The 23,432-nt window shown below is 57.9% G+C and overlaps 1 protein-coding gene across 1 annotated transcript in view; it reads right to left on the bottom strand.

The window, feature by feature from the left end:
• Positions 1 to 9,486: 9,486 nt before the first annotated feature.
• Positions 9,487 to 23,432, bottom strand: part of NFIC (nuclear factor I C) — a 134,157-nt gene continuing 120,211 nt past the window's right edge. Inside the window, exons 7-11 of the mRNA XM_007951084.1 lie at positions 20,995 to 21,120; positions 18,657 to 18,841; positions 16,443 to 16,596; positions 14,252 to 14,337; positions 9,487 to 9,504 (exon numbers count right to left, since the gene is read on the bottom strand). Coding sequence (XP_007949275.1) covers positions 9,487 to 9,504; positions 14,252 to 14,337; positions 16,443 to 16,596; positions 18,657 to 18,841; positions 20,995 to 21,120 — 569 coding nt within the window. The remainder of the gene's footprint in view (positions 9,505 to 14,251; positions 14,338 to 16,442; positions 16,597 to 18,656; positions 18,842 to 20,994; positions 21,121 to 23,432) is intronic.

Genomic DNA, 23,432 nt, shown 5'->3' with positions numbered 1-23,432 from the left:
GTGAAGGCTCCTGCCTGCTCCTCCAGGCAGCCCTCCAGAGACACCCCAATGCTCCTTCAGCACCCTATAAGCCATGAACTAGACCTGGGTCAGTAAAATGACTCCATCTGGGATTCAGAATCTCACTCTCAACTGCCGTCAAGTTGGACCCAACTCATGGCGACCCCTCCTTGGGTTTCTGAGGCAGTATCACTATGGAAGTAGATTGCCCAGTCTTCCTTCCGAGGAGTGGCTGGTGGGTTTGAACCGCCAGCCTCCTGGTTAGCTGTCAAATGTCTTGGGCACTACGCCACCAGAGCTGTCCTCGAGTGACAGGGACTACCTTTGAATGACGGGCTCTTTGGGCATTACATGGTCTCCTCATACCTGCTTCCCCAGCTTGCTCCCTAGGCCGGGCAAGTCACACTCTACCTTCCCCGAGACCTCCACTGTGTTCTGTCTCTGTCTGGTCTCCGTCTCAGACATCTTTCTTACTCGCAGCCTGATTTCTACTGGTCTTTGGATTGCATCAAAGGAACAAGCTCCTTCTCCCGCCCTCCCACCTCCAAGATCCATCAAAGTCCTGCTTTACTGAATCCATAAGCGTCATCTCTTCAGTCACATGGGGGATGAGGGTCACCAGCACATCCTGCCGAACCTCCTCTCTTTTCTCTGAAAAACGATGCAAATCTTTGTGTGACCCTGGGCAGATTGCCCCTGCCCCGACTGTTCCTGAACGTGGACTATGAGCTGGCTCAATGCAAAGGTCATCTCCTGGGAGGTCAGGCCCCTCCTCACCACCGGCTGAGTTTCCGGGTGCTGTTGTGGAAGCTGTGACTCTTCAGAGGCTGTGGGGTTGGGGTGGGGACGCAGCACCGCTCTCTCATTCATTCTTGACTCCTGGTGATGCTCCACAGAGGGGCTGGAGTCCCCCTCTTTATGCTGTGTGGCCTCGGGCAAGGAACTTAACCTCTCTGGGCCTCAGTGTCTTGCCAGGTGGTGATGCAGTAGTAATCACTAGATCCTTCATAATGTCGTTGTGAGGACTTAATGAAATAATGTGCATGAAAGTCCTCAGCCCAGGACCCAGCCTCTAGGATTCTAGTAATCGTTAGCTCTTATCCTGAAATGGGGAAGATGGGGTGAATCAATGAGCTCCCCCTTGGACTTGGGGGATCCTGAAGGTCACAAGGTGTATCTTTAGACACTCCTGTATCCACGGTCCAGGGGGTGGGGCCCCTGAAGGGGAGGGGCAGGGGTGCAGGGAGGGGAAGGGTCTATCTCCATCTCCCTCTCCACAGGGGCGGGACTTCTCCACTAGGGGGCGCTTGGAAATGTTTGGGGCTTTTCTTTTTTGGGCAGTGGGGGGCCAGGAGGGCCTGCAATGCTGGGGTAACACCGGAAGCCAAGAATTGCTTCACCTCAGGGACCAAGGGCTGAACAATACTGAGATTTCCTTGAGATCAAAGCTGGACTGAAGCACCGACCTCGAACCCAGGCTCAGCCCCTAACCCTGGACTGAGTCCCTGACTCAGGCTGAGCAAGAGCCGCCATCTGTTCAGCCTAGAGCTGAACTCCCAGCTCTAGGCTGAACCCCCAACCCGGGACTGAGCTCCCAACCCACGCTGGGCCCCAGCCTCTCAGAAACAGCTCCTACTAGTGTCCCCCACTTCCTGCTGGGCATAGGGGCCAGACCCCGGGGCTAGCGCAGGAGTGAGATGCTGTCTGCAGGGCCCTGTCTGTCCACAAGGGGGCGACAGAATCTCGCGGCACAGGGACGAGTCACCCATATTCCTTGGGGTTGGGGGATGGGAAGGGAAGTGGAGGACCTAGGGGAGTCTCCAACACCCATGCCTGTCACTAGCCAGAGGGCGCCCGTGAGGACGTGAGTCAGCGTCCGTCCCTCCTCTGCTCACAGCCCTCTGGGTCCCACCTTCCTTGGGGTAAAAGCCCACAAACCCGTGACCCACAAGGTCCTGCGTCACCTGCCCCGTCCCCTTCCTGCCCTCCCCTTCTCCTCTTTCCCTCTCACTCTGCCTGCGCCACACTGGGCCACCACCGTTCCTCCAACTCACCAGTTGGTCCTGCCCCAGGGCCTTTGCACGGGCATTAATCCACCCAAATGCTTTTCCTGAGCTCGTCCCCTCCACTCAGTTCTCCTCACCCAAGGGCCGCTTTCTTGCCCCCCTGTCTTCATTCAACCCCCTGGCACTTACCTTGTTAACATTCTGCCTGACCGGCTAGCAACATAAACTCCATGGAGGCATGTCACTGGGGGTGTTTTGTCCCTTGCACCTAGAATGGCACATGGTACTCGAGAGCTGCTCAGAGAATCTCTGTTCAGTGATGGCGGTCTTTGCAGGTGGAAAGGCAGGGGAAGGCATTTTGTGCATTTATGGAGCACCACTTGCATGCCAGGCCCTGTTCTTGGAAGGAGGTGAGATGCCGGCCCATGACGCCTGAGGAAGGCATTGAGTCAATGTGGGGCGAGTGGGGAAGGGGCCCAGGCTGGGGCAGACAACAGGAAGGGTTCCCTGGGAAGGGGTACAGGGCCGAAGCAGAGGCCTGGAGACCACCCAGGAGGGGGGGGTGCTGTGGAGCCCCCGATTTGTATCAGGTCTCTCCACGTGGTCCTGCTGGCGCAGGCCGGAGCCTTCTCTGGGAGGGACCGTCCTGCCCACCGCAGGGCGCTGACCGGCACCCCTGGCCTCCACCCACTCCACGCCAGCAGCAGCGCCTCCCCCAGTCCTGACAACCACAAGGGTCCCCAGACATCGCCCAGTGTCCCCTCAGGGCACAGTTGTCCCCAGCTGAGAACCCTTGGGTTAGGGGATTCCTGACGCCTAAGACACTTCAACCCACACTCCTCTGGCCTCCTGACGTTCTAGGATGCTGCCCACATTTAAATCCACACACTGAGCTGCGGGGAGAGAGGAGGGGCGTCACAGGAGCTGGAGGGCCCCCTAGTTTACAGTCTGACCCAGGAGGGGTTTATTACAGTGTCTGGCAATCGCTCATATTGTTTCCGAATAATTAATGCGGGGCCCCTCCCTCGGCTCTTCTGACGGGAGTGGGGTGGGGCGGAGCCTTCTCAGAGGGGGGGGCATCCCGGCCCCCACCCACTCCACGCCAGCAGCACCTCCCCCAGTGGTGACAACATGTCTTCAGACATCACCCATGCCTCCTAGAGGTACCACGCAACACCAGTGCTTTTATCCAAGGTGTGAGGGGCCACCTGCCCCTCACATGGGCCCAGAACACAGGCAGGAGAGAACGCAGAAAGAAGGGTCACAAACAGCCAGAAAGGGTCGAAGCATAGCTCGTTTAATTTTTATACATTTTTTCTTTTTTTCTTTTTTTTTTGCCTTTTATTGAATCTTTTATGGAACCCCCTTTTTTCATTTTTTTTTTTTTTTGCATAGGGAAACAAACAAACAAAATGATAACAGCCAGAGCCACTTCTGTAAATGGTATTCAGGTAGGCGCGTCGGCGAAAACCAAAACGACTGCGTAATATACAAGGTTATGATCAGAGTATGATGTGCGGCCCGGGGCGGGTGAGCGGGGGTGAGAGCGGAGGCTGGGCCCAGGTCTGCCCCAAGGTCTCTCCCTGTCCCCCATCCCACCCTCAAGGCGGGGAGGAGGAGGGAGAGGAGGTGGGTGAAGCCCCAGCTGGAGCCTCCTCCCGGCTTGGGTTCACAGACCATGATGTGTGTGTGTGCGTGTGTGTGTGTTAACTGGTGTGTGTGGCAAGCAGAAAGTGAGAAACACAATAAGCTATCCTGGTAATATTGGTAAAATACAAAATGGGAAAAAAAAAAAGAAAACTGAAAAAAAAAATCTCAGAGGTAAAAGAAAATGAACAGCAACACCACCAAAAATTGAAGGGAGTAAAAAAAAATCCAGAGCGACTGTTCCCTCACCCCCATGCGGAGCGCTGCCTATCTCTCCCTCAGACACTTGCTTGTCCCTCCCCTCACGTGGGATGCTGGGGGGTGGGAGAGCAGGAAGCTGGAGGAGCCGGGACCCCTGGACTTGAAAGACTTTGGTTTCCAGGAGCCTGGCTGGGACCCAAGACATGGGTATGGGGTGCTGATGGTTCCCCAGCTGGAGGTGGCCTGAGCAGCCCACAGTCTCCTTTTCCGCAGGGCCCTCGGCCACGAGACTGCGACCGTCTGCCCTTCCAGCCTGGAGGCACGAGTGAATCCTGGGGCTGTGGGGAGGGCAACCGCCTGGGGGCCAGGTCCTTAACTTCCTTTTCCTCCTGGATCCTGCCTCCTCTCCCCCGTCCCACTGTCTGAGCAAAGCCTGGGGGGGCCTCACCCCCGGGGGGCGGGGGAAGAAGAATCCCAAAGCCAAAGCAGCAGAGACGAGTGAGGCACTGCTTGGGAAGGTTGGTTTGGTATCACTGTAACAAGTCCTGCGGGTGTGGCTTTGGGTCTGCCTCCCTGTCACGCCCAGGGCTCTCGGGGGGGGGGGGCGGAGCTCGGACCCCACACGCTCTGAAAGGCTGAGAGATGGATGCGAGGGGGCTGTCAGTTTGGAGGTGGGCTTCTCAGGAAGTGTCCAAACAGGGAGACGGAGAGACAGCCGCTGCTGACGCTGCATTTGGGGATGGTCTCTGGAGCCCCTCTGCCAATCCCCCTCCAAAAAAGAAAGTCAGGGTCTCAGAAAGAGAATCCGGGCTGAAATGAGAAACAGCCACTGGACGGTCCGTATGATGAGGAGAAGAAAAAACCCACATTATACGTATAACGTAAAATAGCCCTACTCTGGAGATGGCAGTACCGCCGGGGAAGCTGCAGTGGGGGGCTCCTGCTCTCTTCCAGAACCTGGGCAGTTGCTCTGGGCCCAGGGCCCTGCCTAACCCGGCCGCTGTCCTTCAGAGACTGATGACAGGACAGCCCAGCCAAGCTGACCCGGTGACTGATCGAAGGTCCCAGAGCGGGACTGGGGATGTCTGGGGGGTGGGGCCGGAACCGTCTGAGGCTCGGGAGCTGGGGAGGGGACCTCCAAGCCCGGGGTCCAGCTCAGTTCCCTCTGGGGTTCCTTTCTGATTGTCTAGCCCAAGGTGGGCTCTGGACCCAGAACTTGGCCAGAACCTCCATCTGTGCACGGGGGACCCCAGAGACCCTGCTCTGCTCGTTCAAACAGGGTCCCTCCCCACGTCCACCCGCCTGGCTGACAGGGAGGCGGTCTGCATGACCGCTGAGGCCTGGTTGCTCTTTTCTGCAGCATGGACTCGACCCCAGGGCTAGGCTGGGGAGGCCTTCCCAGGAGTGGGGTCCAGCCTCTCTCTGGGGGATGAATGATGGGAGGGTAACAGGCTTGTAGGGGATGAGGTTTGCCATGTCAGTTTCATAACATGTCAGAAAAACACCACACTCTACCCCTACCCCAGGGGGGTGATACCAGCGGTGGCCTGGGGTCCTGGCGTTCCTGTCCTACTCGTTCTGTAGCAAGAATACCCTACAGGGACCCTGTTGCTTTCCCAAGAAACAGGAAACAACCCCAAAGCAACACACTGCCTGCTCGGCTTAAAAAACGTCCGTCCTCGGGAAGAGGGGCTGAAGAAATGGGCAATGTGGAGTTGGGGTGAGGAGGCGTGCCCGCCGGCTGGCCTGGCTGCCGGAAGCCCTGGGGCTCCTGGGGTGGGGGTTGTGGAACCCAGGGCACTAGCAAAGCCTCCAGAGAGGGGCCGCGGCAGGGATGACGGCACCCACAGCCTCTGTTGCTGGTGGCTTGTCACCTCCCTGGGGAAGAAGTTTGCATGAGAAAATAAAGACCAGACACCCACTACATCTGAACCACCACCAGGCACGTGGAGTTGGCGTTAGCTCTCCGGCCAGGGGGTGGGGTGAGGGGCGTGAAAATACTTCAGGGCAAGCTCATGGCAGGCTGAGGCCACAGCCCTGGTCTCTCCGCCTGTCTGTCCCCTGGAGCTGGCTACAGGCGTCTTTTTATTGGAGGAGAAAGGTGTGCAGTAGTGGATCAAACAGCGCTGGCTCGACACCTACGCCCACACCCTGCTCTTGGAACGGTAGTAAGGTCTTAGTGAGTGACAGGCAGTGGGGACACTCTGTCCCCAAACGAAATGCTTGGAGGGTCTGGGTGAGGGCTGGGATGGCGAAAGGGGGGATTCTTCCTTTTCCAGCTCAGGGTGGAGAACCCAGCCCTTGGGTTCTCCCGCCTGGTCTCCCCAGCAACTGCCAAGCTCCTGTCTCAGCTATGGTCGAGTTAGAAGCAAATGAAATCGGAATTAAAAAAAAAAAAAAGCAAAGGAAGGAAGAAAAATGCAGGAAAATAAAATCAAGGAAAGACAAGTGTGATCAGCCTCTGTCCACAGCCCCTGCGCCCCGTGGACCCCACCGCAGCCTCCACCTGCCAAGCCCCAATAATGACGAGCTAGACTTTAAGATACAGACGGACGGATATTGCATATATTGGTTATGAGTTTTTTTTTGTTTGTTTCTCACCAGATACCGTTAATATTCACAGCTGGAAGACGTACAACAGGGAGCTGGGGGCCAGGGGACAGCAGGAGAGAAATGCCACCACGGGTGGTCCCCAGGGAGGGGGCGATGGGAGAAGTGGGTGCTTTGGCAAGAAGGATGAGGGTGTGCAGAGGGAGGGAGGGGACCCTGAGCCTGTGCTGAGGGGTGGGGGCAGGGGTTCTGGCTGTCTGCTCACAGGCACCCCAGAGGGGTCGCCCCATGGGGGGACCACCTGGGGCCAGCACGTGGCGTCTTGGGGGAGGGCTGGCCTGTGGCCCCAATGACCCGAGGTCTGTCCTCATGTAAAGCGCCTTCTGGAGCCTGGGAGCCGGGGACGTGGGGGCACTGCGGGCAGCTGAGAGCAAGCCCCGGAGCGCCCCCAAATGCAGCAGGAAGAGGGGGCGACAGAACCGAGGACGGGGAGCCAATCCAGGGGGAGGTGACTGCTTTGTGGACTGCTTTTGGAGCGTGACTTTCTCCCTTATTTTTGGAAATCTTATTTTCTTGTAATTCTTATTAGATCTTTTTTCCTTACAGATAGAAATACATCTTTTCGGTTTCTAGTTTTTATTCCATGTCACTGTTGTGTCTTTTTCTTCTGTTAACTACACAGGCAGGGCATGCAGCTACTTGTGTGCAGAGATAGGAAGTTAATACTCAATCTGGAAAGGCAAGGCACGTCATGTGATAGAAAATTCCGTGCAAATTAGGAAACGTGGAATTTTTTTAAGTTTTTTTTTTTTGTAGCCTTTTTTTTTCCTTTTTTTTTTTTTAAGAGGGGGGATGGTGGAGGGGAAGGGGACAAGAGGGAGACAGAGCCAAGTATTAACTGCCATGCACATCTCATTAGCGGCCAGCTGACGGTCGGAGCCAGGTCGAACTGTTCCTGGCGAAGCACCATGCAGTTACAGAGAGAGATGGTTCATCTGGGGGCCATTAGGCTCCCGAGCGCGGCACCCCCTCCTCGCCTCCCCAGCACCCTAAGGTTCCTGGCCAAGAAGGTTCCGGATAACCCAACCATACAGCCCCATGCCGCTGCCGAGGCCCACGTTTGGTCCCCAGTAGGCCGCCACCCGCTGGAGGGGCCCTGAGGACGGACGGACGGACAAACGGGTGGACAGACGGATGGACCAAGGGTTCCCGGCCTGAGGATGGCAAACCTTGGGCCGGGGGGGGGGCTGCTGGGGAGGAGCCTGGGGTCTTTCTCTTTCCAGCTGGGGTTGGCCAAGCCCCTGGGGCTGGTCTGGGAGGAGAGAGAGTTGGTCTGCAGGGCGGGGCCCCCAGAGTCGAGAGCGAGTGGGAGATGGGGGCCCTGACCCTGGGGATGGCTTTGGCCTTGACTCAAGTGGGGGGAGGGATCCCCTTAGCGCCAGGCATGAAGAGGTCAGTGGGGCTAGGATGGATGGCCAGGGAGGGATCCCTAAAACACCTGCAACTCCCCAAGCCCCCCACCCAAGACAGAGACCTGGGGTGGTGGTGGCTGGGAGTGGGCCCCGGGGTGTCCCCAGCTTAGTGTTTTCGGAGCGGCTCAACGGAAAAATGCTTAGCAGATGGGCGCCCCCCCACACACACACCGACTGCCCCCTCCCTGTCAGAGCCCCTGCTGACCAAGCCCACCCCACTCTCACCTCCTCCCAGAAGCCACCAAGGAAGAGGAACGTGCAAACCAAGGTCCCCTCGGGGCTGGGAGGCACCAGGGGCGGTCACTCCAGGTTGTAAGGCACTGGCGGGGGTAGAGGGGTCCCAGGGACGGGGGGGAGCACCGGCATCCCCAGGACCCCCGTGTCCCAGCAGGGCAGGATGCTGCTGGCGGGGACACACTCAGCTCTGTCCTCTGGACCCTCTCAGGGGTTCCATCTCCAGGCTTGTGGGGGGCACAGCAATGAGGGGGTCCACGACTGGAGGTGACTGGGCTGTGGGGGGGGGAGGCCACCACGGCCACTCGGTCCTAGCTGGACAGAGGGGGCGGGCGGCGGGGATCAGGCACTTAGAGCCACTTGCTCCTCTCCCCTCCCACCTCCACAGCTGGGGGGGTGTCCCCTCCCAGGCCGGGCACACGAGGGTCCCAACGGCGCCCCCCCAGGACCTCTGGGTCCCCCAGGCCCACCTCCCTAGAAAGTGCATTTCTACGACAACTGTGTGCAACGTCACGCCCCCCACCCCAGCAGAGTGGGGGGGCGGGGAGCCTCCGATGTCAGGGGTGCTGGGGGGGGTTAATTGCATAGAGACTTCTCCTCCCAAACCTGCCGGGGGCGCGAGGGCTGAAAGACCAAGTCCCGAGAGCACGCTTCGGGAGTGGGGGGGCATGGGGGGCATGAGGGGGCAGCCTTCGGCCGAACGAGACACCCCAGGGACTCAGCTGTCCAGCGCACCCCTGCCACCTCCCTGCTCATCTCGGCTGCCACCTGTGTCTTAGCTGTCCCTTGCTGGGGACCCCCACACGCACCTGCACCCCCCTCTTTGGCAAATACCATGGTGGGGGGGCCTGCTTGACCGTTCTGTGGAGGCTGGGGGCAGAGGCCTGCTGGGTGTCCGCTGGTCGCCCCTGGCTTGCTCACCTGTCTCTGGGCGGGCAGGCCTGGGGTGGTGCCCTGGTGGAGGCGGCGGGGGGTGGGCGTCTGTCCTTCCAAGCAGCAGGAGGCCAGGAGATGAATAACTTAGGAAGACGTGCCCGCCCGCAGGCCCTGTGCACCCGGGTAGATGGGGCGAGGCTGGAGCGCTGCTGTCTTTACCTTTTGCCTTCCTGGGTGGGTGGGGGGTTGGTTTTTTTTTTTTCCTCTTTTGTTCCTGTTTATCTTTTTTGTTTTGTTTTGTTTTTTTTCCTTTTTTTCAAAAGTTTTCCTCTTCTCTGTATGTGTCTGTGTTTTGCCTTTTCACCTTTTCGGCCAGCCTGGGAGTCAGCGGGGCAGCCTCCTTCGCTCTAACCTTCCACCGGAAACGCAGGCCGTGCCGGCTGGGCTGTCCTCCAGGAGTCCTGGGCCGAAGGAGGAAGGGCATGGGAAGGGGACCTGGGTTATCCCAGATACCAGGACTGGGTGGCCGGCAGACAGAGAGAGAAAACGAGAGAGAAGGGGATGGGGGTGGTCAGGCTCTGCATTGACCCTGCTCCCCACTTCCCACCCCCACCATGACCCTACCCACTGCCCCTCCCTATGACCTCTGTCTCCCCGATCCCAGACCTGGGTGACCCTGGCCACAGTGACTTTGCCCCTGAGTGGGACTGTTGGATAAAATGCACGAAGCCCGCCCACTGAGATCTGAACGTCAGATAACCACTGGGTAATAATTGGTTTTTAGCATAAGTGTGTCCCACACAACATGTGGGGTGTACTTATACTGATTTTTTTTTTTTGCCTATCTGGAATTCAAATTTTACTGGAAAACTCACAGCCGTCGAGTCTGGAAGTCCTGTATTTTTATTTTTTATATGTTGTTGTTGTTATGTGCCGTCGAGTCAGTCCTGACTCATAGCAACCCCTCCTTGGGTTTCCGAGGCAGTATCACTATGGAAGTAGACTGCCCCATCTTCTTTCCAGGGAGTAGCTGGTGGGTTTGAACTGCCAGCTTTCTGGTTAGCAGTCAAGTGCCTTAGGCACCACGCTACCGGAGCTCCTATTATACATTTCTTATATAAGTTATTTATTTTTTTGTTGAGAATATCCACGGCAAAACACACACCAACTGCACAAGTTGGTGACAGTGGTGGTGTTCTTCCAGCTGTGCGACCACGCTCACCCTCCTTTTCCGAGTTGTTCCTCCCCCATGAACATCACCTCACCGCCCCCTGAGCTTCCTGTCTGAACTGCCGTCACTTTGATCCCACAGAGCTAGTTCTTAAAAGAGCGCGGTGCTCAAAGCAGGACAGCCGTCACTAGTTGATCTGAACAACTGTTTGGTTATAAGACTTCAGAGGGCAGTTTTGGTTTAAGGTTTAACTGTTCAGTGTTTTCATCTGTGATACAGAGCAACGTGATCTCAGAACCCCGTGGCCTGACTGTGAAATGGGGGTGAGGGGAGGGTTTCACTGGTGAACAAGTATGCCCCACCTTCCCACCCGTGTATGGAGGGAGATCAGGGAGACTTTATGGAGTACCCTGTACCCCAGTGCTGTGATCTGTTTTTGTTCAGTTCCGAAAAACATTTTTCCATCTAATTAAAAGAGGGGCTATGACCCTATATTTTGTGGTGGAAAAAACCAGGGCTCAGAGAAGTTCAGTAACTTGCCCAAGGTCACCAGCATGGACTTGGTGGGAGCAGGGATTAGAACTCTGATCCGCGGGGCTCCAGTCTCTCCTGACAGTCCAGGGCCCTGCCGTGTCACACAGCTGGGATGGGTCCCTGGACACAAAGAACCTAATAAAAGGACCCACGGCCATCAAGCCGAATCTCCCTCCCAGTGCCCCGACGGAGTACAACTGCCAGGCACAGCGGCTGGAGAGTTCCAACCACTGACCTGGTTAGCAGCTGAGTGCTGGGCCACCGCACCACCGGGGCTCCTCTCAATAAAGAAACCGAGGGTGGCTTTCCACTTGGCCCATGGGTGCTGTGTCCTGTCAGCCCCATTTGACAGAGGGAGGAAGGGGGGCTGCACGGACGGCCGAGCAGGCTAGGGTCTCCCACCAGGTCCCAATTCACAGGCTGGGGTGGGGGCTCCCTGAAGAGAAACGGCTGGTCTCTGTGTCCCCACCGGTGGCTTTGGCTGCTCCGACAGGGGAGACTGCCCTCCCGCCTTACAAAGACCTGATACCGCAGGGCCGGCCCCGGCCCCCAGCTCCTGCCTTAAATCAATCCCTCTCCAACCAGGCGGCCCTGCAGGCAGCCGCTGGGCCAGCCCATTCAACTGGCGCCGGCGTTCCCAGCGCCCCCCCCCCAACTCCAGCCAAGTTCAAGTTCATCTTGGCCATTACCTCATGTCTGGTTTCCGTTGGCAACCAGACAGACTCTGGGCGTGACCCACCCCTGTGGTGGACGGCCTCCCCTCGGCCTTTCCTCTCCCCTCCCTCTCTGGCCTCCTCCGGGCCCTGGCCTCTGTCTGCGTGTGGGGGCGGGGGGCGGGCGCCACACCCTCTACGGCTGCCCGCGGGTCCACACCGAGGCAGCGCTGCTGGGGCTGAGCGCCCCCTGGCGCTCAGAGTCAGCAGTGCGGCTCCAGGCGTGTGGCTTAACTCCTCTGGCCCTCGGTTTACGCAGCTACTGAGGGGTGTGGTGAGCTGGGGGCGGGGGGGTGACCAAAAGGAGGGGGGACCTTGATCAGGGGGAGGTCATTGATTAGTGGAGGGGACACTGATTAGGGAAAGGGACATTGATCAAGGGGAGGAAACATTGATTAGGGAAGAAGGGAGGGCCGCTGATGGGGGTTGGGGAGGGCGAGGGAGGCGCGTCGAGAGGGAGCGTGGCCGTTGCAGGCTGGGGGAGCGGGGGCGGAAGGGGGCAGAGAGATGCAAACCCGCCAGGAATCATTAAGGCGGAGGCAGAAGTGCTGACTGGGCCAAAATCGGAAACTAGACGAGAGGCCTCCAGCTCCCGGAGCAGGGGCTCCGAGAGGGAGCGGCGGCTTCCTCCTGCCTCCCTCCCTCGCTTCAGGGCCCACCAGGGGCTGCGGTTGGCGCTGGGCAGTGGCAGCGGGGTCCGCCCCAGACTCCCTTCCTGAGACCTACATGGGGCACCTGGCCTCCTCCCCATGCGTGCTCCCATGGGAGTCTGTTGCCAGTCCGGGTCTCCCTCTCCCGGCCAACACCAGCCTCAGGAAGCTCTGTCCAACTCCCAACACTGCTTCCTTGCTCTATAGCCTTGGGTGGCTCCCCATCACCCCAGGACACAGCTTGTGTCCACCATCCCAACATTCAGGGTCCCAACATTAAGGACGGTCCCTCATTTCACACTGCACCCCGTTTCTGCCTGGGCTGGGTTCTAACAGGCCCTCTTCTGCAGCCACCCCTGCCCCAGGTGGTGTCCCAGATCCCCTCTCCCCGGGCTGGGTCTCACGCTGTAAGTCTACCTCTGAGAAGCCAGGAGACCTCAGTCCCACCCCCACCCCCACCCTCAGGCCTCCTGTTCAGGGTGTGGGTTGGGGTGAGCACAGCTTGGAGCAGGGATTCCCTGGGCCCTGGCTAGAGCGTTGGGCCCCAGTGTCATCAGAGGCAGAGGCGGTCAGCAGACAGCCAGAGAAAGGCTAATCGCTGGGCCTCTCCTTGGGTTTTTATTAGCTTAGGTTTCTGCAGCAATTAGGGCATTCCCAGCCTCCTGCAGGAAGGGAAGCAGGGGGTGGTGGGGTTGGGAAGGAAGTTCCAGCTCTGTGAGCGGCTGGGTGGGGGCCGTCACACCCTGGGACTTGGAGAAGGCGGCACGTGGTGGTCCCGGGGACTCAGGGCTCAGCAGGTGATCCTGACAAGTGGCTCTCCCCAGGGGCCCCAGGCCTCCCCGAGGCAGGCGTTTAGGATTGGGGTGTATGTGGGGGTGGCACCTGTCCTGGGTAGAGACAGTCCCCTGACACTCTGGGCCCTTCCCAAGGCTCCCTGGAAGTGACCGTGAGTGGAGCGGGGAGGCCTAGCTGAAGTCAGACTGAGCCCTGGTGGTCCAATACTGGTCTCCCTCTAGCCTGTGGGAACAGACGAACGTCTCAGCTGCCTCCGGGGCGGGGTTTATGAGAAGGATGAGGGCCTGGAGGAGTGAAGAGGCTCCCAGGCGACTCCATGGGGGGCCCTGGAAGGGAGGGAGGGGGCCAGCCAAGCCTGTGGCCACACTCTGGCAATGGCCCCCTGCAAGGTGCAGCAGAAACCAGGATAGCAGCAGAGACTCCCCAGGGGGCCGGGGTGCAACTGAGGCTTGCGGGGGGGGAGGTGCGCTCCCCACTCTAGCTCTTGTGATCTGATCTCTGAGCTTCAGGGCCTGGGGGGAGGCCCCTCCCCTACACACACACTGACTGGGGGACCTGGGGGCTGGCAGGAAGGCACACAGCAGTTAGCACAGTCCTGTCACCCATGCCCTCGTGGACTCCCAAATTCTGGGTTCCCAGGACCCCGCCCAGGCAACCCGCTGCTCCTCCCTGAGCCGCCTCTGTCAGCCCCATCTACCTCTCAGGGTCTGGGCCGGACCCCCAACACGGGTGCACAGGGTCACAGCCGTACCACTCCACCCTGTCTGTCCAGCCCCTCCACCCCCACCCCTCACACCTGATTGATGCTAGGCTAGAGCCTGTGGTGGGGGCATGGACTGTGTGTCGGGAGACCGTGCCCCTGGCTGCAGGCTGCCTCAGTTTCCCCACCTGCCCTGGGCTGACTCTGGCTGGGAGCTACCCCTCCTTCTCTTGGTTGTTCCTCTAGGCCAGTGGTGGCGCAGGTGGCACTGATGCTAGTTAAGGGAACCAAGGCTGGGGGCGTTGAAGGCTTGGGCTGACCCGGTGCTGTGTGACCCTGGGCAGATTCCTTGGCTTCTCCAGGCCTCAGTTTTCCCATCTGTATAAACGGGTTGTAATGACCCTGGGCCCCAGGCTCTGCCATCCACCATGGAAGTGGTAGGCGGGGTTTGGACTATTTCATATTCAGGGGTGTGGTGGCCAAGGTCCTGGACCAGGGCCATAGCAGGCTGCCCTGAGCTTCCAAAAGAAGCTGCGTAGGGGCTCAGCCTGGTACCCTCAACCATGCTTGATCAACAGCCCTGCACCAGGGATGTGACTGCAGGGTGCTCTGGGGGATGCAGCAAGGGGTCGGTTTCTCCCTGTGCCCCAGGGCCAGCCCCTCTGCCCCCCGCCCCCCAGCAGCTGGCCTCTTGGCCCCTACCTGTGCCTGATAAGTGCCCGCTGGCTCCCTCGGTCCTAATCCCATAAAGGAACGGTTTGCAGGGGACGTGCCGGGCGTAGAGTAGGCTGCGGGGAGGAGAGAGACCGAGAGCCCATTAGCGAGGGGTGGGCACAGGGGCAGGGGCTGCCCCAGGCCCAGAGTAGATGGCCGTTGTCTGGGGTCACACAGCTGGGCCTCTGCCCCAACTCATGGCCAATGGGGTGCCCCGGAAAGCCCACCGTCTTGGGGATCCTGTCTGGTGAGTGCCTTGGGGTCACAGCTCTGCCTGCCGGTGCCGGTGGGCTGAGCGCTTGGCCATGAGGAAACTGCCCTTGGATTATTTAGTGTCTTCCCCTGCCGGGCCCATCCCGTGCCCTGGCCTGCAGCGGCCTGGCGGGGCGAGTGAATTATTGAAGGCGTTTTATTTATTAATCTCCCTCCTGGAGCCGGCAGGTGGAGGGCTGGGATGTTTGCATACAGGGATGTATATTTTAACCGCCCGATTACATTTTGCTGGCCGGTAAATAATTCATGGCCCAGGGATGCCTTGGGAGAGGTGGGAGCCTTCAGCGGCAGGGTGCGGGTGGAGAGGGAGGTGGGCACAGGCTGGGGGGGCGCACGGGCAGGGAGGCATGTGGTTTTGGCCAGGGTGGGGGATGGTAAATGGCAGACTCAGGGTGGAAAGCACCCTGGTGCAGGGGACAGGGAGGGAGTCCGTGTCCATTCCGTGCCTATTAAGGGACTACCAGACACCAACTCATAACAACCCCTCCCTGGGTTTCCGAGGTGGTATCACTAAGGAAGCAGATTGACCAACCTTCCTTCTGAGGAGGGGCTGGTGGCTTTGAACCGCCAGCCTTCTGGTCAGCAGTCAAATGCCTGAGGCACTGCGCCACCAGAACTCTCTTTGTCTTTGTTTGGTTTTTAGACGCCAGGCACTGAGCACAATCTCACCGTATCCTCAACAGACCCCACAAAGTGAGCAGAGGCATTATCCCTGTTTTACTGATGACAAAGTCAAGTCCACAACCAGCACTGAATATGCCTCTACTCTGCCCGATGCCACCCCCGAATGTTCACATGGTTTGGCTCACTGACTCGCCCACTCCTGGTCACCTAACAAGGCCAGTACTGTGACCATCCCATTTTGAAGCTGAGAAAATGGAAGCCCAGAGAGGGAAAGGCATTTGCCCAGGGTCACACAGAGAAGGGGCTGCAGAGGCAGGAGTCGAACCCAGGGCCTGTTCCGGAGCTGGCCTTCTTGCAGGGCCTGCCTTTCAGCATGGGAAGCCTGGCGGTGGAAAGGGTGGGCCAAGTTCTTTGAGGTTTGGAAGGTCCTGGGGCTCAATACACAGGGGTGCTGGTGGGCTGCTGCTTGGGGGGAAGGGGGTACAGTCTAGCTGGAAACTGTGGGCCCCTCCCCATTAGGGAGGGTGAGGCATCTTATTTGGAGGGTCCATAGAGGGAAGGGTGAGAGGCAGATTGAGATGAGGGGAGAGGCTGGGGGGGTTCTGAGACCACCGGGGCCACTACTGAACGTGGTCTCAGAACGCTGGGCGTCAGGGAGATGGGACACTTCAGTGTTGGCCACGGAAGGGAGAGGGGGGCAGGGCCACTGTGGATGGGGCTCCCAGGAACTGCAGCTCAGCCTTGGATGAGAGGGAAGGTGAGGGACCACCAGCTGCTACCTAGAGCCACGTCCAGAAAGGTCTGGAAGGAGAGGCCACCAACCCAGGGTCATGTGGACATGTGGGGACTGTCCCGTCTGAAGGAGAAGTGCAGCCCCACCCTGTGTCGCTGGTGGGGACAAGGTCCTGAGTGCCACACTCTCCCCAAGAAGCCGGAACCCTGGATATATTTTGGCACATCCTGATTTTAAAACAGTCATAAAAATCACTCAGTTTATAGACAAAATGCACCCGGGGACTGAGTTTGGCCTTCGGGGCTGCAGGTTTGAGACCTGGTTGTTCATAGCACCACGGAGTGGCTGGGGCCGACCCGTCACTCGTCTTGCTGCTCCCTAAGGCTGCCTCGGCCCGCAGGGGCCTAACCGTGTGGCCCAGGGCCACTTCTGGAGACCCACCAAGCTCGCCAGTACCTGCGGTGCTGGGCCTGAGGGCCCGAGCCCACCAGGCAGGGGCCCTCGCGGGGACGCCCGCCCCACCTCGGGCACCGCTCCCGGCGTGCTTACTGGGCGAGGTTGGCGTCGTGGCTCCTGCCTCGGAGGTGGTGGTGGGTTTGGCGGTGGGGGGGAGTGCCAGCCTCGGCAGCCCGGGGGGCAGCGGAGCCAGCATCTGGGCGGAAATGCAGTGGCTGGATATTTTGAGCTGACCACTTCCATTTAACTGGGGGGAACAGAGAGACACGTGGTTAAGGGGAGAGCGCCCCTCACGCCTGGGGCTGCTGGCACTGGCTGGGCTGCTCCTGGCTCTGGGTGTGGCCCTGCTGGGGTGGGGGGCCAAGGCACCAGCCTGGCAGGGATGAGCTTGGTGGGTCTCAGATCGGCCGGAGGCAGGGTGGTAATGGACACCTGGTCCCCGGGCAGGCACCCAATATCACACTCTTACGACTTGGTCGCCGTCAAGTCGATCCTGACTCACAGTGACAGCATACGTGTCATAGCAGATTTCTTTCTCCTCCACGGCACATAACAACAATTGGGTTTTCAATGGCTGTATTTTTGCAGGTCAATTACCAAGACTTTCTTCCAAGGCACCTCTGGGAACTCGAGCTGTGACCCTTTCAGCGAGCAGCCAAGGTCATCTGTCATTTGCACCCCCAGGGACCGAACTACCAAGGGCCTGGCCTGCTCCTTAAGCTGCCTGCACTGACCCCTGCTTGCTGAAGGACATCACCGCACCCTAACTAAGCAGCATCACACCCTCAAGGGCATTTGCCCGTTCTTCCTAACGTACTGCTGGTGCAAACTGGCCACAACCTTGCCCACGATTCCACCCTCAAAGATCTCTGAACGCCACAAGTTTCTTTGTGCAAAGTTTGTCAAAGTGATGTTTACAGCTGGTTTCTACCTGTCCGTGTTTACAGCCCGGTGCGTCGCCGCATTTGAAGCAGGCTTCCTGCCTGTTCACTTGGTTCAGCCCTCTGCTGACAATTTGCATGTCCAGCTCCACCCAGTACCATCAGTTGATTCTGACCCACAGCGCCCCTAGAGGACAGAGTGGAACTGTCCCACAGGGTTTCCAAGGCTGTCAATCTTCACGGAAGCAAAACGAAGAAACACGCTGCTGTTGAGTCGGTCTGACTCATAGCGACCCCTCCTTGCGTTTCCGAGGCGGTATCACTATAGAAGTAGATTGCCCAACCTTCCTTCCTAGGAGTGGCTGGTGGGTTTGAACTGCCAGCCTTCTGGTTAGCAGTCAAGTGCCTTAGGCACTATGCCACCAACCAAACCACTATGCCCAAACCAAACCCAATAGAGTCCACTCACAGTGCCGCTAGAGGACAGAGTGGAACTGTCCCATAGAGTTTGCAAGGCTGTCAATCTTCACGGAAGCAGACAGCCTCATCTTTCTTCCATGGGGTAGCTGGTGGGTTTGAACCACCGACTTTTTTGGGAAGCAGCCCCAAGCTTTAACCACAGTGCCAGCAGAGCTCCTCACGGCCAGCCCAGAGCTATGAATCAGAAGGTACATTTCAACGGGATCCCCAGGTGATTCTACATACGCATGAAACGTAGATTCTAATTCCGTTATCTCTTGGCGGAAATGCAAATTCTCGGCGGGGACTCAAACCAGAACGAACAGGTTCAAAGCCCTGGCTTGAGGACAGGGTGCCGCCCCTGGTCCCACTGAAGCGGGCTATGACACGTTGCTGTTTTTAGCTGCCGTCAGGTTCCTCCTGACTCATGGCGACCCCACGCAGAACAGAACAAAACGCTGCCCTGGTCCTGGGCCGTCCCTGCGGTTGGCGGCAGAGTGAACACTGGAGCCATGGGGTTCTTGGCTGCCCTTCGCCAGTCTGTCGCCAAGCCCAGCGTCCTGTCTCTCTTGGAGCGCTACTGAAACGTGTTCAGTGTCCTGCAACACCCAGCCTCCAAGGACAGACAGGTGCGGGCAGCACAGGAGGTGCACTGGCCAGGGTCCAACCCAGGTCTCCCGCGTGGAGCGGGAGCTCTACCACAGAACCGCTACTGGCTCGTGGTGGAACACAGGTGCTGTGTGTTCTGAAAAGTGAGGAAGTCTGAATTTGGACTCCAAGGGACTATGAACCCAAGGTCACAAAACCTTTCAAGCAAAAGCAGCACGTTCAAGATGGCCCCGTGATGGCCTCTGCTCTGACGGACAAGCCCCATGGCCCGACGGTGTGAGGCCAGGACCCAGGGAGGGCACGGTGTCACCGGGAGCCACAGGGTGGCGACAACAGGCCCTGTCCCCACCCGACTCACCGGTCCAGGCTGCTGGCTGGCCGGGTCACAGGCCAGCGAGACGAGATCTTTGAGCGGGTCCTGGGGGTTGAGATGAGGCGGGTAGCGGATGGCCGTGTGAGGGAAGTAGGTAGAGGCCGTCTGGGGCAGGATGGACGTCGTGGGGAAGTGCAGGGCCGAGGACGGGTGAGGGCTCCGGGCGATTCCTGTGCACATGGAGGGGGCAGGTCAGCGGGGGCTTTGGCCAGGCCCCGTGGGGCATGGTGGGTGAAGTTCTCCGTGTGTGCCTGTAACTGTGGGTTTGTGTCTGCCTACATGGGGGTGGGTCATATGAGTGTTTGTAACGACCAAATGACAATGTTGTTATTGTGTGCTACAGTCGATTCTGACTTAGCCTAGAGGACAGAGTGGAACTGCCCCATAGGGTTTCCAAGGCTGTCAGTGTTTACAGAAGCAAAGCCCAAATCAAACCCACTGCTGTGGAGTTGATTCCGACTCACAGCGCCCCTAGAGGACAGAGTGGAACTGCCCCACAGGATCTCCAAGGCTGTCAATCTTTACAGAAGCAGACTGTCTGTCTCATCTCTCTCCCACGGAACAGCTGGTGAGTTCGAACTGCTGACCTTTGGGTTAGCAGCTAAGTGATTAACCGTTTCACTACCAGAGCTCCTTAATATTAACAACAGTACCTATCAAGTCCAGGCATGGTTGTAATTTGCATGTTCCCCACTCAATGACCCCACAAGAGCCCCATGGGGTTCTGGGATCATCCCTGCCTTTCTTTTTTCTTTAATTAATGGAAGGTAAGAGAGAGGGCCTCTGAGGTGATGCCTCTGAATTAGGTGGGAGACTGGGATTCGAACCCAGGCTGTCAGCTCGGGGGCTGGGAAACCCTTCAGAAAGGGCTGAGAGGAGATAATTTTCAGAGACTCAGAAATGATTCACATACTAAAATTCACCCCGTTGAAGTATACAATTCAGTGTTCAGTCCTTTCAGGGCTGGGCGACCTTCGTCACAGTGTAGCTCCAGAAGGTTCTCATCACCCTAAGATGGACCCTGGGCCCTCAAGCGCTCTCCCCCCTCCCCCAGCCCGTCTGTGTGATCTGCCCCCTTGGGATACGTCCGGTAAGTGCAATCACGCTTTTCATGTCTGGCTTCCTCACTGAGCATCACGTTTCTAAGACCCATCCGTGTCAAAGCACATATCAGACGTCAATTTCTCTTTACAGCTGAATAATATTCTGTAGCACTGTTTTTTTCCTCATGTTCTCAGTTTTTACACCATTCAGTGATTCTCAGTATATTCTTGTTATATTTTACTATAAAGCAAAAAGACCCACTGTCATCGAGTCAATTCTGCCTCATAGGGACTCCCACCGGGTTTCCAAGGAGGTAAATCTTTACAGAAGTGGGTCACCCCATCTTCATTCCACAGAGCTGCTAGTGAGTTTGTACCGCCAACCTTCTGGTTAGCAGTCGAATGCCTTAGGCACTGCACCCCCCCAGAGCTCTTACATTTTAGTATATCACTATGGAGTTCCAGAACATTTTCATCATTCTGGAAAGAAACCCTGTGCCCATTAGGAGTCACTCCCCATTACCCCAAACCTCCAGATGCTGGCCAGATAGTAAATACCTTCGGCTTCATAGACTATACCATCTCTGCTGCAACTACTCAGGTCTGCTATTGTACCATGAAAGCCGCCACAAATATACGTCAAGAAATGGGTGTGGCCACCTATCAGCCAAACTTTATTTACAAGCACAGGCAGAGAGGCAGATTTGGCCTGTGGGCCGTGGCTTGCTGATCCCTGATCTAAACCACTAAGTTCTGTCCAGTTTTGCCTGCTCCCCCTCTGTGGCTCTGCAGCCTTGTATGGAACCGAATCACCATCAACATCAGAATGGGATAAAGAGCGGCATCCCAGCCGGGTGTACTGTGACCGTCTTTGGTCAAGGTCCTGGAGTCTGTCTCCATCTGTGCGTCTGTGTGACCACCCACGTATTGCTTGTGTGGCCCTATGTCCTCTGTGTGTGCCTGGACACTCGCTGGGCGTATCTATGAAGCCCTATGCTGTCAGGAGTCTCTCACATGTGACACTGTGGACCCCTTGCTTCTGGAACATGTGTGCCCCGGGGAAGGCCTCTCCCACGTCTGACCTCTCCTGTCTGAGTCCTGGCTCCTTCTTGTATAGAGGCCCAGAGAGACTGGGGAGCCCTTCCCAGCTAGGGCTGGGACCAGGCCCTGGTGCTCTCCATGGCCCCTCTAGGTTTTCTGAGTTGGCCAGGAGCTCAACAGTGAGGCTCGAGGTCAGACAGCTGGTGGGACTTCCGTAGCCATGAGGCCTGCTCACTCACCGCTGTGCACGGCGATGACGGGCCGGTGGTGCTGCGTGAAGCTGGAGAGGCGAGGCGAGTCCTGGGGCGAGGGGCTGTTGAACGGGGACTTGTCCATCTCGGTCTTCTTCACTGGGGACGAGATGCCTGTGTGGGCAGGGTACAAGGGTCACAGAGCATCAGGGGCAGGGGGCCACCTTCCTCCCACAGCACTCTGGGTGCCCGTCCTGGCCCCAGGTCTCACCCACCACCCTCTTGCTCCAAAAAACCCAAAGCCTGCTGTCACGGAGTCAATCCTGCCTCATGGCAAAACCGTATGTGGCCAAGCAGAACCACCCCATGGGGCTTTCTTGGCTGTAATCCTTATAGGAGCAGATTGCCAGGCCTTCCTTCTGCAGCATCACTGACCAGGCTTGAACCGTCAACCTGTAGGCTAGTACACTCACACTCACTGCCATCGAGTCAAAGCCGACTCATAGCGACCCCTCCTGGGGTTTCCGAGGCAGTATTACTATGGAAGTAGATTGCCCAACCTTCCTTCCAAGGAGTGGCTGATGGGTTTGAACCATCAGCCTCTGGTTAGCAGTCAAATGCCTTAGGCACTACACCATCAGAGCTCCCTTTAGGCTAGTAGTCAAGTGCAAACCACTTACACCACCCAGGGACCTTGCTCAGTACCTCCTCCTTCTGCCCCAGACCCTCTCAGGACTCAGGACCCCTGGACCTCCCTGCTGCCCAGCATCCAAAGGGTTAGTATTGGGCCCAGGGGAAGGGGTAAACTTTACGGCCATCCTCCTGCCTCTCCTCTCAGCAGCCTTTGAGTAGGGGGGCCAGGTGCCCACTTTACAGAGGGGCAAATCAAGGCCTGTGGTACAGTGAATTACTTAGTCTTGTGGTGCCCACCAGATGACTGTGTGGAACATGTAAATGTGAGGTGTTTTGTGGCCCACCAAGGGGATCATACAGTTTTTTGCTAATAAATTGCACCCTTGTGGGGGTTGTTGTTGTGTTGTTATGTGCTGTCGAGTCGGACCCAACTCATAGTGACCCCTCCTTGGGTTTCCGAAGCAGTATCACTACAGAAGTAGATTGCCCCATCTTCCTTCCGAGGAGTGGCTGGTGGGTTTGAACCGCCAGGCTTCTGGTTAGCAGTCAAGTGCCTTAGGCATTACACTACCAGAGCTCCCGCAAATAAGGTATATGGAACTGTAATGTGGGGATTGGTCAGTTTTGCCATTCACTAGGCTTAAATGAGCCTTTTCAGAGGCGGAGAGGGGGATCGCCCTGCCATCAAGAAAGAAGAGCCAGGACTGGAGCGCGTCCTTGAACGAACCCAAGATTCCTGCACTGAGACAGAAGAGAGACCCACAGAGAGATGGTGGCAGCAGAACCGAGAGACCAGCCCCCGGAGGGAGAAAGCTGAGCGTCTGTGGGCAGGGGCCTTGCTGGCAGAGTGGCTGCCCTGTTGGCAGAGCTAAAGAGCTTTGTAACACTGCCTGGTCAGCCTGAGAGACCAAGGGCCAGAGAGGGGCATGCCTGAGGGCATGGCCGAGGGGAGGCTGTCCTGATGGAAGAATTGTACCCTGAGCACGTTCTTGAACCTGAATTATAACCTGTTATTTCCCTAATAAACCCATAATCGTGAGCATTGTCTGTGAGTTCTGTGTGGCCACTGAAACGAAATTATGGAACCTAGAAGAGTAGAGAGCGTTGTAGGCAGGCCGGTGGTGTCAGAATCGGTGGGAGGGCTAGAGTGGTGGTGGTGGGGGCAGCGCACAGGGTCAGAGTCCCGCCTCACAGCAATCACCCTTGAGCCGCCGCTGTGGTCTTGGACCCCCGCCCCTCACGAAGTTGGAGGTCAGAAGGTGCTGTCCTCCCCGACCTTTCTGTTCCAGCACAGAAGGGGCTGTTGCGACACGTGGCCATGGGAGGGGGAGCCAGCTGTTCATACCGGGGGCCCCCACCTTCTCTCCTGCCAGGGAACAGGGGCAGCTCAGAGCTCCCTGTCCCCAGGGCAGTGGCACTCGGGCACCCACGTGTGGGGCTGGACAGGTGACAGAGTCCAAGTGTCCCTCGCTGACTGTCTGAATAGGTGGGGAACGTTCTAGAAGGTCTGGCCAGCTGGGCCTGGAGGCTGAGCAGCCCACTCGGACATTGTCCGCTGGGCCCACCCAGCTCAGCCTGGGCAGCCAGGGCCCAGCTTTCCCAGGAACTAGGGAGCTGGTGGGGAGAGAGAGGGAGGACATTGTATGTGTGTTTATGTGTGTGTATGTGTCTGTGACTGTATGAGAGTGGATGAGCACACGTCTCTGCACGTCAGCATGTGTGTGAACATGTCTGTGCATGTGCGTGTATGAGTGTGTCAGTGAGTACACATCTGTGTGCACACATGCACATGTATGAGTATGTGCACACGTGTATATGTGCTTGAGCATGTGTGAGTGTGGGGTGGTGGGAAC

This window comes from Orycteropus afer, unplaced genomic scaffold (assembly GCF_000298275.1).
Source record: "Orycteropus afer afer isolate SDZICR_OR568_19922 unplaced genomic scaffold, OryAfe1.0 scaffold00291, whole genome shotgun sequence".
Taxonomy (NCBI): Eukaryota; Metazoa; Chordata; class Mammalia; order Tubulidentata; family Orycteropodidae; genus Orycteropus; species Orycteropus afer.
The sequence above is the reverse complement of the archived record's forward strand: the minus strand, read 5'-3'. Positions and strand labels throughout refer to the sequence as shown.